General features: G+C 41.2%; 4 protein-coding genes across 8 annotated transcripts; 1 reads left to right on the top strand and 3 right to left on the bottom strand.

The window, feature by feature from the left end:
- The first annotated feature begins 7 nt into the window (after positions 1-7).
- On the top strand, positions 8-3,765 carry mlst8 (MTOR associated protein, LST8 homolog). 3 transcript variants are annotated; one of them, XM_079260864.1, is made up of 9 exons: positions 8-59; positions 277-414; positions 1,113-1,164; positions 1,237-1,399; positions 1,470-1,545; positions 1,621-1,773; positions 1,872-1,996; positions 2,157-2,320; positions 2,745-3,765. In XM_079260864.1, the coding sequence occupies exons 2-9, from the start codon at positions 286-288 to the stop codon at positions 2,861-2,863; spliced, it is 981 nt and encodes a 326-aa protein (XP_079116990.1). In that variant the 5' UTR covers positions 8-59; positions 277-285; the 3' UTR covers positions 2,864-3,765. The 3 variants fall into 3 exon arrangements, with proteins under 3 accessions (XP_079116990.1, XP_079116989.1, XP_079116988.1); XM_079260863.1 differs by having other exon boundaries at positions 8-145; positions 280-414; positions 2,745-3,764; XM_079260862.1 differs by having other exon boundaries at positions 9-145; positions 2,745-3,764.
- Positions 3,749-7,043, bottom strand: bricd5 (BRICHOS domain containing 5). Of its 2 annotated transcripts, none has more exons than XM_079260866.1 (6): positions 6,828-7,043; positions 6,582-6,719; positions 6,343-6,492; positions 6,151-6,258; positions 4,862-5,012; positions 3,749-3,887 (listed from the first exon to the last, which is right to left on the bottom strand). In XM_079260866.1, exons 1-6 carry the CDS (start codon positions 6,879-6,881, stop codon positions 3,793-3,795), a joined length of 696 nt encoding a protein of 231 aa, XP_079116992.1. In that variant the 5' UTR covers positions 6,882-7,043; the 3' UTR covers positions 3,749-3,792. The 2 variants fall into 2 exon arrangements, with proteins under 2 accessions (XP_079116992.1, XP_079116991.1); XM_079260865.1 differs by having other exon boundaries at positions 4,862-5,015.
- A 287-nt stretch (positions 7,044-7,330) lies between these two features.
- On the bottom strand, positions 7,331-9,939 carry pgp (phosphoglycolate phosphatase). The gene is made up of 2 exons (XM_079260283.1): positions 9,094-9,939; positions 7,331-8,230 (listed from the first exon to the last, which is right to left on the bottom strand). Exons 1-2 carry the CDS (start codon positions 9,686-9,688, stop codon positions 7,905-7,907), a joined length of 921 nt encoding a protein of 306 aa, XP_079116409.1. The 5' UTR covers positions 9,689-9,939; the 3' UTR covers positions 7,331-7,904.
- Positions 9,940-10,382: 443 nt separating this feature from the next.
- Positions 10,383-13,204, bottom strand: zdhhc4 (zDHHC palmitoyltransferase 4). Of its 2 annotated transcripts, none has more exons than XM_079260337.1 (7): positions 13,008-13,204; positions 12,678-12,807; positions 11,943-12,016; positions 11,686-11,864; positions 11,268-11,393; positions 10,946-11,190; positions 10,383-10,835 (listed from the first exon to the last, which is right to left on the bottom strand). In XM_079260337.1, the coding sequence occupies exons 2-7, from the start codon at positions 12,798-12,800 to the stop codon at positions 10,536-10,538; spliced, it is 1,047 nt and encodes a 348-aa protein (XP_079116463.1). In that variant the 5' UTR covers positions 12,801-12,807; positions 13,008-13,204; the 3' UTR covers positions 10,383-10,535. The 2 variants fall into 2 exon arrangements, with proteins under 2 accessions (XP_079116463.1, XP_079116464.1); XM_079260338.1 differs by having other exon boundaries at positions 13,169-13,191.
- Between the last annotated feature and the right edge of the window lie 2,882 nt (positions 13,205-16,086).

Genomic DNA, 16,086 nt, shown 5'->3' on the forward strand with positions numbered 1-16,086 from the left:
GAGACGTACTGATTTTGTCGTGAAGATTTCCAAGATAATGTAAACATCAGATTGATCAGGTTTGTGTGATCAAAGTGTGACTACTTTGATGAAGTAACAAGGTGCAAGTTTTTAAAAGAACTATTAAACATCGAAAGTACCGACCGTAAGTTTACCTAGCTTCTCATGCCAATGCTAACATGTTTGTTGTCTTGACAGTTAGGAAATTTGCTTATATTTATATTCAGGCAATTAAATTAAATAGTAATTTATGTCTACACGCACTCTGACGGCCAGCAGTCCAGCATGAATGTGAACCAGGGGACGGTGGGCAGCGATCCGGTCATTCTGGCCACCGCTGGATATGATCATACTGTCCGTTTCTGGCAGGCCCACAGCGGGATTTGCACCAGGACAGTCCAGCACCAAGACTCTGTATCCTTACTGGGAATAACACACACTCTGCTACTGTATCTTTACTGGGACTAACACACACTCTGCTGCTGCCACACGAGTAATCTGACTGCTCATACTAAAATAATATGGGATGGGACGTTTGATTTTAAGTTTCATTGTCAAAACAGCCTATTTACATTAGGGGATGGAAAATCGAATCGAAAAATCAAAAATCGAGATTTGTTTTTGTTTCACAATTTTAAATTTGATTTCTTTTTTGTTAAATTTTTTTTTTCCATTAAATTAATCCACCAAAAAATTTTTTGTCATTTTTATTGGTTTTATTGATCATTTACTTGTCTTCTTGGGCGTCATAGCAAAAGAATGATGGTCTGGTTATTGAGTTGTCGTCTCCCCCCCATTTGGAATCAAGAAAATTGACGCGCAAAAAATGTTATATACATTTTTTTCTTTGTTTTTAATCTACAACAATCAGCAATATTGAAGAATTGTGAGAATCTCAATTTAAATCGAATCAGCACCCAAAAAATCAGAATTCAATCGAATCGGGACAAAAGCATATCGTCACAGCCCTAATTTGCATGTGTTTGGTATCATCTCTATATTTGATCCTCTTTGCTTTGAAAAGTTAAGACTTGATCACAAAGCTAATGGCTTTTGGACTGAGAAGTATTACAAAAACAACATAAATCTGTTATCTTAACATTTGCTTCCAGCAAGTAAATTCTCTTGAGGTCACACCTGACAGAAGCATGATCGCAGCTGCAGGTTGGTCTTTCTTTGCTTTTGTCATATTTAATGTTACTATATTTTCAGTTTACATTCAGCTTTCCTTTCCAGGTTATCAGCATATACGCATGTATGACCTGAACTCCAACAACCCAAACCCTGTAATCAACTATGATGGAGTCAGCAAGAACATCACATCTGTTGGCTTTCATGAAGATGGGCGCTGGATGTACACAGGAGGAGAAGACTGCATGGCTCGCATATGGGACCTAAGGTAATGCAAGGTGGGCTCATTGTCAGCTTGGTGAGCATCAAACTAAACTGTTATCCCTGCTTTTATTTAGGTCAAGAAATCTGCAGTGTCAGAGGATCTTTCAAGTAAACGCTCCAATCAACTGTGTGTGTCTGCATCCCAACCAGGTAAGACCGGCTTCTGCTGGATATTTTGTTCTTGCTACTACCATGACTGCCAGTATACTTTAAGTGTTTTTTCAGGCAGAGCTAATTGTTGGAGACCAGAGTGGAGTGATCCATATCTGGGATCTGAAAACTGACCACAATGAACAGCTGATTCCAGAGCCAGAAGTCTCAGTGAACTCTGTTCACATCGACCCAGATGCCAGTTACATGGCAGCAGTCAACAGCTCGGTCAGTAGTAGAACAACTGAGAAAATGTCAGTAAAAAAAACAAAAACATCCAAAGTGGATTACACTCATTTGTTTGTGTGGATTTTCTCTCTTAACAGGGAAACTGTTATGTGTGGAACCTTGCTGGAGGCATGGCTGATGAAGTGACTCAGCTCATTCCCAAGACAAAGATCCCTGCACACAAACGTTACTCCCTACGCTGCAAGTTCAGCCCAGACTCCACGTTAGTATCCCTCTCCTTCCCTATCCGAGATGCTGAATAACCCGCTGTACTGTGTGAAATCTGTTTTATATTTAGGTTGGATGCAGTGTTAGTTCAGTCCTGTTCAATTCAAACATCCTGCTTTTCTGCTCTGATGTTTCCCATTTGCCATCACCTCCAGACTACTGGCCACCTGCTCAGCAGACCAGACCTGTAAGATCTGGCGGACGTCCAATTTCTCACTGATGACGGAGCTGAGCATCAAGAGCAACAATCCCGGGGAGACGTCCAGAGGCTGGATGTGGGACTGCGCTTTCTCCGGAGACTCCCAGTATATTGTTACTGGTCTGTATATAAGCCTGGGAATGGGCTCATCACTTTACTCACATATTTTATAGTTAGATCTAGTGATAAACTTCAGTGTTGCCTCACTTGTGTCTCAAAAACACTTGTTAGTGGTGGATCTGGCCTTTCTAGTCAGAAATATTAGATAAGAAGGAATCATCATGATTTGTTTCCTTAAAGATGTTCCTCTGGATCTTTAACAAAAAAAAATCAATTTTTTGACAAAAAAAATCTATTTTAAAATTGTGAAACAAAAAATCCCGATTTTCGATTTGATTTTCCCACCCCTAGTAATTAGCTTTAGCCTTTTAGCCATCTCTAGGTAAAATGTGAATCCCTGTTGGAATTTCTCTATAGGAATAAAAAAAAATAAAAAAAAAATAAAAAAAAAAAGACCAAAAAAACATCTCATTTCTTTCTTCAGCCTCTTCAGACAACCTTGCTCGCCTGTGGTGCGTGGAGACGGGAGAGATCAAGAGGGAGTACAGCGGCCATCAGAAGGCTGTGGTGTGTTTGGCCTTCAATGACAGCGTGCTCGGCTGAGGAAGAAGCGGAAGGACTGAAGAGGTGACAATAAGAATAAGAAGAAAATGAACTTGTTGAGTGCGCCTCGGTTGTAAGCAGGATGTGCAAGTATATGCATCAGTGGGGATTTTTGGAGAACTTCCCTGGAACATTGGCCTTGTTTGGGAATATTGCAGCTTTCTCTCCCTGAAACCTGAAAGTATTCAGACGAACCACAAGGCCAACGTTGTAAATTCAAGGTTAAAGTCAATCTTAAAGAGCCGTGCAGCTTTCAGCAGTTAAGCCAGACTTGACAGTTTCAGTGTCTGTTTTTTCAGAGCATTTATTAAATCAAAAGGACCACGTTCACTTTAACTGCAGACTTGTTTGTATTTGTGCTTTGTATAATTCCTCTTTATGCACAGCTGATTTGCAAGGTGGACTGTTCCTGACGTTTAATGTGGAGAAGGAAGCGTTATGGTTAAATTATGTACAGAAAAATCAAAGCTTTCATTGTGAGTCTCCATCCTTTTTCAGACTAATGAAGGAAGAAGTTGCCAGAAATACACACATTGCTTGTTTTATTGTATATAAAACATCACAAAAGGAACGGTTACACATAATTACACTGCAGGCATGTCAAACAGAAAAGGGATCTTTCTTCTGGAATCTCTGAAGTGTGCCACCAGAGAGGGTATTATACATGAAAAGAGTGACGACGGGGATTTGGAGATTACTCTGACAGCCTGTCTCCATTTCTTCCATCTCTCGGAAGGATGGAAATGGACTGGAGGGGTTGGCTGCTTCACTGGTTTACTGGCCACAGTATGGCACAAAGGAAACAGTCAAAGCTGACTTTTGTTCTGCATTTTTTTTTTTTTTCTTGAAAAGGGAGAAAGAAAAAAACCCCAAAAAAAACAACGTTGTGTCCATGATCTTTTGGCTGGGAGGATACAGAGAAAACAGAGTCACTCGGGCAGGTAGTAGAAACACACAGACACACAGATGTTGCTGGGGAAGCAGATGTCGATGCAGAAGTAGACCAGCCTCTGTTTGCTGGGGCCTGAAACAGAAAGACCACCGTGACTGAGGGGGTGGAAATTTAGTTCTTAACAGAAATTTGAGCAGTTTGCTCAAATTTCAATCTTCTGAGGTGTTTTGATGCGTCAGCTCTAAATATTTAAATGTTATTTGACTCTTTGTATGAGTTCACATTAGTCTGAGAAGTATGTGGAATTTACTTTACACGTCATAAAAGGTTAAAAAATAAAATAACACCAGCGTGCCGCCCTTGCCGAGCGGGTCGACACTGATGCAGATGGTCTTCAGCCTGAGCAAAGGTCACAGTATGTTGTAGATCAGAGTTGGGTTTCGGCCTGACGAGTTGCTTCCTTAAAGAGCTGCTTCTGCTCTAAAAGCTTTCCTGTGCAGGCTGTGACTAACTAGTCCTTGTGTTAAATAAGACCACCTGCATATCACTGACTGTCTGAATTACCTGGAGTGGCAATAAAAAGTCAGGATGCAAATAAATCTCAAGCCTCCCTGTTTTTATAGCCATTTTACTGAGATGTGTGGATATGACAGTACTCCCACATTTCTATTAGGGTTGAATTAATTAATTACTTGTTTTAATCAGTTATTTCAGGTCCTCCTGAGGATTGGCTCTGACCAACAGTATTATCACATTCAGCTGGGTATCTTCAAATTTTAGGTTGTTTTAGGGTAAAGGAACAAGCTGAAGATTTGTTTTTGGTTTCTAAGGAAATTAACAGGAGCTTTTCATTATTTTTCACCTTTTCCCCCCCATCACACAAGTAAAATCAGTGGTTTGCTGGTGACTTTGAATAAACAATACCTTATCTGTAAATACAAATTTGTGGAAAAGCCGGGAAAAAACAAGGTAGAACTCGTCCGACATGCTGGTTAATATGAAGAATAATGCAAAGTGACGTCACGCAACAGCTGGGCACAGTTGTGTTAGGAAAACATACACAAACAAGACAGTCTATTTGTTTCTAGTCAAAGCAGTCCTCTCACCATCAGTCCTCCGGGTCCAGTGGACAGACCTGTTCTTACACAGAGTCCGGACCGGCTCCCCCAGCGAGGATCCGGTCTCCTGACTGGCTGCCAGAACTCCCAGGAACTCCGTCTGCCTCTGCGTCTCATTCCCAGAAAGCTGAAACCGGCTCTGCTAAGGAAAATATCGCTGTATCAAAATCAATGTGTCATCATCTGCAGAACATTTTGAACTCATGTTAAAAACTGAAAGGAATCACATTCAGCTTATGAATGAAGAGGGGGAAACAACAAGATGGAAACTCAAGTTGCTATTGCAAAATGTCTGCTCATTTGCGCGTTTATTCATCACAAAGATCTCCTGTAATTGCGCCACTTACACCTCTGATTGGCTCCGATAGCGATTCGCTTCAAGTGCCGTTCTTCGCTGGAGTGCAACAAACCAAGAGCGCCATTGTGCCTCAATACAGAATTACTATGCCACTTATGATAGATTAAATGACCACAACAGGGGCTGTACGAGACATGTGACACCGCAAGACGGAACCACAGAAACGCTGAGATGCTCAACTGCAGCTTTTGATGTGTGGAAATGAAGCATTGTGCAAAAAAAAGATAAGAAGCAGAGCTGCATCTCAGTTTACCTGCAAAGACACACATCTTGTGCTCTCTGCTTCACCGTAGCAGACTTTATTCTCCTTTTTCTGTCAAATCATAATTAAGAATCAGATAATCCAACTCAAAGCATATCTTGAGGGTAGCAGGACTCGGTTCCAAAGCATTAAAGCCAGTATTAGAAACCCAGCAATTAGCCAACAGGTAGCTACACATAGGGCCCTTTGAATGCATCAACCTGTATTTTATTCCAAAAGAGGCGCCTTAAAAGCCAAAAAGCCCTCACACAGAGTGACCATTGTGCCCCCGTGCATGGGCTCAGGCTCTGCTGCTGTGGCTACGTGTAAAAAGATCCTTAGCATGCTAAGGGGGTTGAAGGGATCAGATATGCTGAGGAATTCAGCCGTGGAGGCGGAAGAGGAACACTATAAGGCACTTCTGGCTTCACTTCTTGTGTGGCGCGGGGGGGGGGGGGGTCGAGCACAAACCTATGAATCCCAGCAGGTTCTTGGCTTAGAGTTACAGCCTGGATAAAGATATGACTCAGAAATGCTGGTTCACACATTAGTGGGCCTGGCAGAGCTAAAAGGGCAACTTACTTCTTGCCGTGCTTTGATGTCTGGCATAATGCAGCAAAGGAAACCCAGTTAATCTATAGCGGGACTGTTCTGCTGTCACATGCTGCTGCCTTTTACCTCGTGTGTTGACCCGCGGAGGAGGGACTTCACATTGTCATAGTCCGGCTGCTCCATCGTTCGGAGGAAGCAGCTGTCCTGGTCAACAGGTTTGTAACAGATCAAACCCTGAAACACAAATGTTCCATCACAACACGCGGGTCTTCAAGCTAAGCGGACATTTTCATGCAGTGCACATCACCCTGGACATACATGTCTCACATCGAAGAGGACGGTGGACGTCTGGTTTGTCGATGAGGTCACGACGAGCGTCACCAGGTCATTCTGCTGGTCCACGGCTGCTGACTGGTTAATTGGTGCACCATACTGGTCTGAAGCAGTGATTCTCACGATCTGAAGCGACTACAGAAACGGACTGTGAGTGATCAATGCAGGGTTGAGGTCAGATAAACACGGGTCAGGGTAGCGGTGAGCAATGAGAGCATCGTTACCTGAGAGTGAAGCTGAGAAAGCCCGATGTGCCCTGCCAGCCCGAGAGCAACAATGACGAAGAGGAGAAGAGCAGAAAGGCTGAGCCAGAATGCTTTATGGGAGAAGTGGGACCGGGGGGACGTGTCAGGGCCCCCATCCTGGGGAAAAACAACAACAAAAAAAAAGTAGAAATTAAAAACTCCAATTTATAAAATAAAAGCACATCTGTGTAAATCCTGCCTCAGTCTGCAGTTTCAGCTGCTTACCGTGCGCTGTGCTTCCTCCAGACGGTTCTCTGAACGCTTCCAGCACCTCACCATCCTGTGTCCCTTGCTGCCTTCTCAGCTATCGACATGGAGCTGTGGTCATCACCAGCACTGACTGAGACTCCGTACACCTGGTCACCTTTTCTTTCTTGGCCCCTGCACACCTCCCCCTTCTTTCTCCCCCCACCTCCTCTGCACATTTCCCTCTCAACACACTCACACACTTCATACAAAACTCCAAATCGTGCCAAACTTCATTTTCAGCATTGATCTTCCCTGCAGTTTCCTCCCCCCCACCTAATAATGCGTAATACACCTATTTAACAAGATCCACCTTTTCTGTTGCTTAAACGAGAGGAACTGGCTGCGCTCCCCCCTCAGATCCAGACAATGGACAAAGGAGGTGAGGCAGGCGCAGCGTGGAAAACCTCTCTCATCAGGTGATAGGCGATATGTGATTGTAACTGCTGCTGCATCCAGTCGGTGAAAGAACCAAGGTGACTTTAGGCACGGGACTTTTACAGGATTTTCCCTTTAAAGCTGAAGCCACAGAGTCGAGGTTCAAGTTTGTGAAAATACGTGCAGTTTATTAAGGATGTAAGCACGGCTTTCATTGATTCTGGTAGTACAGTCTGTTCTAAAATATCTGTAAACGTTATTGCCACACTGAAATACACAAAGGCAGAAACAGATGTAAAGCTGGACAAATAACAGTGGTGAAACTTTGTGTGTGCTTACTTCCCCTCTTTAGTTTAACTTGTAGTTGCTTAAGACAAGATTGCATCAGGCAGAATGAGGACCAGTGAAGCAGACTCAACACTTGAGGGATTAAATACACTTAAAACAATACTGGTTATTAGTTATTTATAATTTATATCAAGGTGAAATAACACCTTTAAATAAAATCTGGATAGGGTCTCTAGAGTCTTTATGACACAGAAGCTGCAAAGTGCTTAGATGTGACTTTGTTAAAAATATTCCCTTTTTATTCCACAGTGGACCCCTGGTGTGTGAGCAGCTACACACATCTGTCATGCTTACAGTAGCTAGAACATCAAGTAGCCATGTGTTTCAGTCTCATCCTTGCAGAGCTGGAAGGAGGTCTGCGATGCTCTCCACATAGTAATCCGGCACCATCCCCTGCCTCTCCACACTACCGCTCTGCTGATGGCCCTCAGCGTCCGCCACTGTGCTGACTCCAGTCAGGGTGAGGACGGTCTTCAGGCCGCAGTTGGAGCCCAGCATGATATCGGTATCGAGACGGTCCCCAACCATGAGGCATCGGTCCCGTTCAACACCGAACTGGGAGGCCACGCAGTCGAACATAAAGTGGTTGGGTTTGCCCACCGTCTGGGCCTGACGCTGGGCGGCGGTCTCCACAGCCTGCAGCAGACAACCGGTACCTGAGGGGCAGAAGGTCAGGGGAGCTTTTATGTTCTATACCAGCAGTTCTCAACCTTTTTGCAACACAGTACCCCTTGTAAAAAAAAAAATTTTCAGCCAAGTAGCTTCTAACCAGTGCAAAGTACTTTTGGCTCAGAGAAAACACAAAATACAGCATTTTATCATTTGTGTTTGGCCTTTTAAACTTTGTGTTTTGCACATCTCTACTATATGCTTCAACCAGGACTCCATTGATTTTGTTGTCAAGGCGACAGTGGGGTTCAATTCATGTCGAAATGTGGGATTTTGGGAGGAATGAAATACTGTAAATCTAAATGTAAATTCAGTTTATGAATGTACACTTACATTTATTGGAATATATTAAATATTTATATGATATTACATGCATATTTTATTTAAGGATTTTTTTTTAAGAAAACATACTTTTTTTTCCAAAAAATTTCACGTACACCCTGAAGTGTCTTGAAGTACCCCCATTTGAGAAACTGTTCTATACGATACAAAGATTTTTCATTAAAGTGTCTTTAAGGTAAAAGTTTCAAGTATTTAAAAGGTCATTTTGAACATAAGAAAGATAAAGATATTTTTATACATACAAGCACACACAAAAGTTTTTTTTTTTTCCAAAGGCCTTTTAGTAATTAAATATAGCGAAAAGGGGGAAAGTGACATACACCAAAGCTTGCTGCCTGTCTGCCAGGCTTCAATACAACTAAAACAAACCCAGTTAGAGATATTGATAAAGTGTCATTTAAGTTACAATGCTGTTTCAATAAGATTTTCCTGATCTGAAATAGTCAATCGTGATTCTGTACATTTTAATCTGTTTAGAGTCTGAGTCAAGTGAAATGTGCATCTCTACCTGGGACAGCTTTGCCTCCTTCCAAAGGCAGCCTGGTGTCTCTATTGGTTCCCACAAACAGACAGTCCTGGTGGATCAGGTACTGCAGGGCTCGGTTCAGCTTCATGTAGCTGAAATGCTCGTCGAAACCGACCACCACTGCCTTCACCTCGGGGTCCAGAGGTACGCTGGCCCAGTCGCTCTGCTTACCGGAGATGTGGTCAGGTCCTAAACCAGTCTGCTGGATCCCTACGGTCTCCAGCTCCTGCCTCATGGCGTTGCTTCCTATCAGGTAGACTTTCCCCTCCAACTTGCAGACAGTCTTCAGGTACATGGCGCAGCAGTAAGCCGTCCCGAACACCTCCTCTTCTGTCACATTGAACCCCAACGTGGACATCTTGTCTACATACATCTTCCTCGTCTTGGTGCTGTTGTTGGTGACAAAGAAGACTTTCTTTCCGTGCTCCTTGAGCAGGTTTATGACTTGGGGAGCTCCGGGGATGGCTTGGTCGCCGCGCCAGATGACCCCGTCGCAGTCGAAGAGGATGCTGTCAACAGAGTCCAGCAGCTGCTTCACCAGCGCCCCGCTCAGCCGCGTGCATTTTGACCCAGACATCAGGAGGAAACAGAAACTTTTAGTCTCTTGGATTAAGATTTTAACCTGAATACTGAACCGGATGGACGTCGTTACGTTTTCTCCTGCCAGGCAGCCGCAAACGTCACGATTAATGTCCAACCAAGACACGTCTGGTAGAGTGTTTGTGTTGGTCTGAAACTGGTTCAAATGACAGTTTCTGTTAAATATGTGCGGTGTTGAAACTCCTCTGTGAACAAACGTGACCTTCTGAGGACTGTTGCGCCATTTCTGCGATCATTTCCGCACCGGCTTAAAGGGACAGGAGTCACATCGTACAGAGTCCGGCCAACTTCCGGTACAGCTCGTTGCCTTTAACCCTTCCACTGACGCTGTGACGTTAAAATGCTCTTAAACTAAATTTCAGGCGAGAAAACTAAATGAAAGACACTGTAATAAAATACTTGGAAATTCTTTTTAGATTAAGAAGTATCTCAGCTATGGCAAAAAAAAGGGGAAAAAAAAAAAAAAAAAATCATATATTTATAGCTATTGAACCAAAAACTTTAAAAGACTGAGTGCTGGTTCTTCTGCTGTCTTCACTGACTGATCCAAGACTTGTAAAATCTACACAGCTTAAATACAGAAAGTACAATAAATTTTTAGCACAATCATAGTTGATTTATTCTTTGGTTTAAAAAAAAATAAAAAAAATAAAAAATCACTTTTTGGGCATTTTAACTGTCAGCCACCAGATAACCAAAATAAATTAACTGAATCGAGTGCTTATTAAGTTTACAGAAACTTAAGGACATCCAAGCACTTTATTTTCTTAGAAGTAGTGAATGTAACCAGTCAACACAAAAGGCACCTTTTGTTTTTCTTTTTTTCAGTTGTCCTTTTTCCGAACACCCTGTGGAGGAAAGAAAATCTCTCCTAGGTTTCGGAGAAGCCCTCGGCTGTAGTAGTATCTTTTTGAGTGATCTGGGACGGGGCTGCAAAGATGATCAGCGATTGCAGCTGGATGGCAGTGCTGACAAAAGTAACCTCGACTTTTGTACCACTCGTTGGAGGTCTGGTTGACGAGAGCCAGGTAGGAATGAAACAGGGCGTAACCCGCCAGGAGGAAGAAGACAAAGATCAGGAAGCCCAGCATGAAGACAATTCGGGGGAAGGTCAGAAAGAGATGCTGGAGAGGCAGAAAGAGGGAGGAGAGCAGGGACTCAATTTAACACGATATACATTATAGAGTGACTACATCTAAAGAATCTTTATGCAATATTAAGATGCTAGTAGTACCTGTACAACAAACAGAGGTCCAGCTGGCTGCTGCTGGCCATATTCATCTATATAACTTGCTCTTAAGAGCCCAGAGCGCAGCACAGCATGAAGCAGCATGTCTCCTGTCAGCAGGGCAATGTCACCTGCCATGAGGCATACGCTGAAGAGGTAAAGCAGGAAGTAGCGCGTATTCTGAGCGCCAATGCAGTTGTTAACCCAAACACAGTGGTGGTCGAAACGCTGGACACACCGGTCGCAGACCCCTGTAGAGCAGACAGTGTATACAATCAGCACTAAAATACATAAACTTTCCCTCAGAATTAAGTTAGGATGTACTCACGGCAGTGTTTGGAGCGAGCTGGTTTGACAAGCTGGCAGGTTGGACAGGAGATGCCAGGGTGAAACAGTCTCCCATCATATGGATAGATGTGCAGCTGGCTAGAGACTTTCCTCTTTGTCACTGTGCCTGTTGGGTGGTGAGACAAGAAGTCTGAGAAAATAACACTGGGCTAACAGAGCAAAAATTATTATTCATATGACATTGTGTCATTAATTATATGACACTTGGGAACCTTATACATGGGTGATAGGAACTTTAAGGTAAATTATACAAGAATTCAGTCATATAAACATGAAATAACTGGAGGAAATAGCAAAATATTCAAGTGGATTACAAAAATTTACACAAAACTCAATTTCACCAAACCACCTGCCTTAAAATTCTGCTAAAATATGCACAAATTTGGAGTAACATTAACCTGGATCTGCCTTTATACAGAGGTAGAATAAGAAGGTCTTGATCACCAGAAGGATGTAAGGCACAGACAAGCTGGTTAAAGAAGTGTCCATCTCCCTGCAGAAGCCAAACACTTCATAGGTGAACTCTGCATACACAGCTCCTTCCAGCAGTATGTGTAGATAGATGAACATGTTGTTTCTGTCATAAGAGAGAAATTACACAGAATGAAGACAATTGCTATGAAACCAGACTTGCTGGGCGTTGTTGGCAACAAACCTCTGATGAAACAGCCTGTGTAAAGTTGACTGTGAAAACCTTTGAAGCCACTGAGGTGTAAATGGAGCGATTACCTGTGACAAAAAAAATATTTATATGTATAAATGACGTGAAAAAATATACAGTTGTGCTCATATGTATTCATGCCCTTTCATGAAAGAAAAGGCTGAATTTACAACAGTCACTCAAATAACTGGAGACTTAAATAAGGAACAATAACTAAAAATTTGCAAAAATATAATTTAGTAATATAAAACACTGTTTTTTCAATTAACTGAGTTGAAGAAAGAAAAAAAACAAACATTTTGGTCCTGGACAAATTAGAGCACTTTTCTGTTGAACAGTGACAAAATACCTGTCAACAGGTGCAGAAGTCTGACTGAGAGGAACAGAAAACACCTGACTGTAGCAGAAACAAAGTATTGTTCAACAAAACATTAGTTTATGAGTGATGTAGTATGTAATAGATTATCTTATTTGTTTGCTTTTAAAAAAAAATATTTCTATTGAACCAGAATTAGAAAATAATGTAATGACTTTCATGACATTTTTATTAATTATTACTTTAATCAATTTCAACTTATTTTGCAGGCAGCTGTTTTTTTTCCTTCTTTAATGAAAGAATATGAATAAATATGAGCACAACTGTATAATACCGTGTCTAGATGGTGTAAAATTGGTCCAACAGCGTCACTAGGTGTTAGTTTTGACAAAGTACAATGAAAAATATCTTACCTTTGTTACATAGTACAACAATTTATTAAAGGGGCTGTGTTGCTGACCAGAGTATTTGCAGACCAGAAATATACAGGTGAGCACCACACCGACGTAGACAGCAAACAAAGTGAGGAAGTCCATGTTTCACCTGGAGTCATCACACAGAGGAAAACAACAGGTGTTTGATACAAAGCCAGCACAAGCATTCACAAAACTTAGTCAAACACTTAAAAAAGGTTATAACATATCGATGACTTTCAAATTAAAACATATATATATATATATATATATGAAGGCTACGTTTTCTAAAAGTAACTCAAACAACAAATGTTAGCATGCTAAACTCACACCCGTATATCACACAATCCTCTATTGAAAGAAAAAATATGAAGCCGTTTGTTAGGTCCTCCTTTCATTAACCTCCAATCTAGGTAACGCTAAGCTGCATTTAGGTTTTTATATAACGGCAACATTGTTGGCTTTGTTTGCCCTCAGATTTCTAGCTTTACTTTTGCTCCATGCTCGTTTTCTCCATCTGTAAACAATGCTACTTCCTTAGCATCGATGTAGCTTCATACTTACAGCTGATTGGTTGAGACTCAACGCGGCTGTGTCGCGAGGAAGTTGACGTCATCATCATCATCAAACTGTGCGCTTTATCTAATATAAACTCTTACATGAAAAAAGTGGATAAGATTAGTTTGAAGTAAGTATGTTTAAAAAATGTCACAGCTAACTATATGACAACGATGTAAAGTTATTCATGTCATGCAATATGCCCGCATTATTTACTGTGCTCTAAACGCCGAATCATCGTCCGCTTTAGAATGGATGATTTCCAAAAACAAGACTAGAAGAAATGTTTTCACATTTCTGTTCGTAGTAGTTTCAAATGCAGTGTTTGGTGCAGCAACAAAGTTATTTTCCAAAGAATGAACTATCATTCAAGCAACGATTTCCCATAATGATAGATAAAACATAGATTAAATCTATGTCTTAAATGATGGAGACCACCAGTCCATAGTGCTTCAATGAAAAATGTTACAAGAGCAATGCCTTGTGGAATATAGATTGCATTGACAACGCTTTATCATGATAAATGTGCAACTTTAATTTGAGAATACAAATGTTTTGCATAAGTTTGTATGTGATAAAAGTTATACATAGTTTTGCAAAGGAGCATCCTCCTTCTGCCTTAGAAAATGTTCAACGATGCAAGAATTTGTTCTATTTTAAGGTATTTTCAGGGTAATTTTAAGGCACTTATAGCTGCAGTGTGCAACAAAATTAAGGATTAGTTAGAGAAAACTTTTAAAACAGTTTTATTTTATCACTTTACTTAATTAACATACATTTTTATTCTCTTAGAATGAGCTATTTATGGCATGCTGTGGGTCCACATCCATGGTCGCTGCCATAATTGTACATTTTTACTACTAAGTCTCTAAATGGACAAAGAACTCTGTGAAGTGTGAATCCTTTGGGCTTTAATATGCAGTACCAAGTAACACCTTACAAGGCACACAGATGAAGACTGTCCACGTTTACACAATAGTGAAGTATTTAGTGCCGTCATTATTTCACCTGAGGCCTCTGGATCCACTCAGATGAAAACTTTCTTATGTCTTTTTATGAATAATTTTGTGAATAATTTTGGTCACTGACAGTCACGCACTTGTCCTTGCCATATGAAATCATTTCTGTCACCATCTTCGCCACTACATGCCAGTAATTCCTACACACTATACCTTTAAATTTTCACCTGGATCCACACGAAAGCTATTTTTTTTTCCCCATCTCTGGACTGATCTCAAATTAAATTCTGACCTCTACGCCCACATTAAAATACTGAGTCAAAGTGTATTCTTCTTTCTTCTGTCAGCCATCCAGAGTTCTGCACAATGCAGCTAGCATCACAAGACACCTGTTGGATCTGGTTGCGGACATGGCCCTGCACTCATGTTACAGATCTGAGAGCAAGAGAGAGGAGCATCACTCGGACTGTGTGTGCACATTCGTAGATGCTGTTTAAAAAGGTACTGGATGTGGTGTTGGGTTGTTTTTTGTTAAATGTGCTTCACTGTCATGTTTGTTCTCAGAGGGTTTTAGATTCTTATATACTGGAAAGGTTTTACATCACAGTGATATTAGTGTATTTTCAGTGACAGTTTAAAAGTAAGAAGCAAACCTGTAAGACTCTCTCAGGTACACATGTCATACCAGTTTAGTGTTGGTCTATTTTTCATCTCGTCCCACATAAGTCAACTTTTGTGGTTTTAAGTGTATGAGAAGACTTCGATTGAACAGTGTGTGTATTGGGATACAGCCAGTATTGTTAAATTATTCAGTGTGTGCCAAACTGTTGTTCCTTATTTGTGGTTTTCCACAAATGACTGGTTACCAACCATCTCACCTGTAAGCTTCCTCAGTTTTTTCTCTTTAGCTGTAAGAAGTTAACATTTTTATCTATTTATAGTTCCATATTCTCTAACATGATTTAATCTGACAGGCGAATAATATCAAAACTCAGCCAACTTGTTGTCGTCCATCATTTCGGTTTAAATAAAATGAGTAACATTCAGTAATGTGGCAGGAGTAGTTCAAAAGGTCAAGTAAGCTCCAGAATGAATAAAGTCAGGACAAGAGAGTGTTGACTACCTTGTCAGGACTACCTAGCTTTTTAAAAGTTAGCATAGTTGCAAAGTGTGCTTTCTACACTGAAGTTAGCAAAGTTGCATGTTTACTTGCTTTATATAAGCTTGTCAAGTTGTCACTTTGCTTACTTTATGAGCATTAGCTGTTAATTTGCTTTTTGTCTCTGAAGTTAACAAAGTTGATCATTTACTTGCTTTAGTTTTGTTGAACTTTTTTTGAGTTTTGAATTTAGCATTACATATTTGCATGCACACATTAAAAAGTGCTATGATATTTGAGTGTGAACAACCTCAAACTCATGAATGCTTCCCTCTCATGTGTTTGCACCTGTTTTGTGTAGTGAGCCTTTAGTCTGAATGTGTTGTTATTTACTTAAACTACAGCTCTTATGATATGACAGTCTTCCATTGGAGTCGGTTTACATATTGTCAAGGGAGTAGAGCATGTGTCCCTTTTGTATTCATGACAAGGGGGTGGAGGAGAAGATTCAGCTGATAATCCTACTAATCCTGTAGGCTAAAGTCTTAAATTGCCCCCTGCACCCTCTCAGTGGGCCGAACATTTGAGTGCGGTTAAACACACGGACATGCAGAATTCCAGGCAAGCAGATGCTCCAATTAGTACTCATCAGGCTTCCTTGTATCGACGCAGAGTGATTCTGGGCCAGGAGCGGTCCCTCGGAGAGCCACCTAGCCAAGAGGAGGAGGAGGAGGAAAAAGACACATCGGTGTATTTATAGAAAAATGAGGCCTCACAATACCCTTTTTGGAGA

Source organism: Telmatherina bonti (genome assembly GCF_933228915.1).
Source record: "Telmatherina bonti genome assembly, chromosome: 21".
Taxonomy (NCBI): domain Eukaryota; kingdom Metazoa; phylum Chordata; class Actinopteri; order Atheriniformes; family Telmatherinidae; genus Telmatherina; species Telmatherina bonti.

Bases quoted from the DNA above. Each gene is read 5' to 3' on its own strand.
- zdhhc4 (XM_079260337.1), bottom strand. From the start codon at position 12,800: ATGGACTTCCTCACTTTGTTTGCTGTCTACGTCGGTGTGGTGCTCACC. The intron at 11,865-11,942 runs GTTTGTTGCCAA...CTCTTATGACAG, and splicing joins CACAGGCTGTTTCATCAGAG to AAACAACATGTTCATCTATC. The intron at 10,836-10,945 runs GTACTACTAGCA...CTGCCTCTCCAG, and splicing joins GACCTCTGTTTGTTGTACAG to CATCTCTTTCTGACCTTCCC.
- bricd5 (XM_079260865.1), bottom strand. From the start codon at position 6,881: ATGGTGAGGTGCTGGAAGCGTTCAGAGAACCGTCTGGAGGAAGCACAG. The intron at 6,720-6,827 runs GTAAGCAGCTGA...GTTTTTCCCCAG, and splicing joins TGGAGGAAGCACAGCGCACG to GATGGGGGCCCTGACACGTC. The intron at 5,016-6,150 runs GTAAAAGGCAGC...TATTTTCCTTAG, and splicing joins TCCGCGGGTCAACACACGAG to CAGAGCCGGTTTCAGCTTTC.
- pgp (XM_079260283.1), bottom strand. From the start codon at position 9,688: ATGTCTGGGTCAAAATGCACGCGGCTGAGCGGGGCGCTGGTGAAGCAG. The intron at 8,231-9,093 runs GTAGAGATGCAC...TCTGCCCCTCAG, and splicing joins AGGAGGCAAAGCTGTCCCAG to GTACCGGTTGTCTGCTGCAG.
- mlst8 (XM_079260864.1), top strand. From the start codon at position 286: ATGAATGTGAACCAGGGGACGGTGGGCAGCGATCCGGTCATTCTGGCC. The intron at 1,774-1,871 runs GTCAGTAGTAGA...CTCTCTTAACAG, and splicing joins TGGCAGCAGTCAACAGCTCG to GGAAACTGTTATGTGTGGAA. The intron at 1,997-2,156 runs GTTAGTATCCCT...CATCACCTCCAG, and splicing joins AAGTTCAGCCCAGACTCCAC to ACTACTGGCCACCTGCTCAG.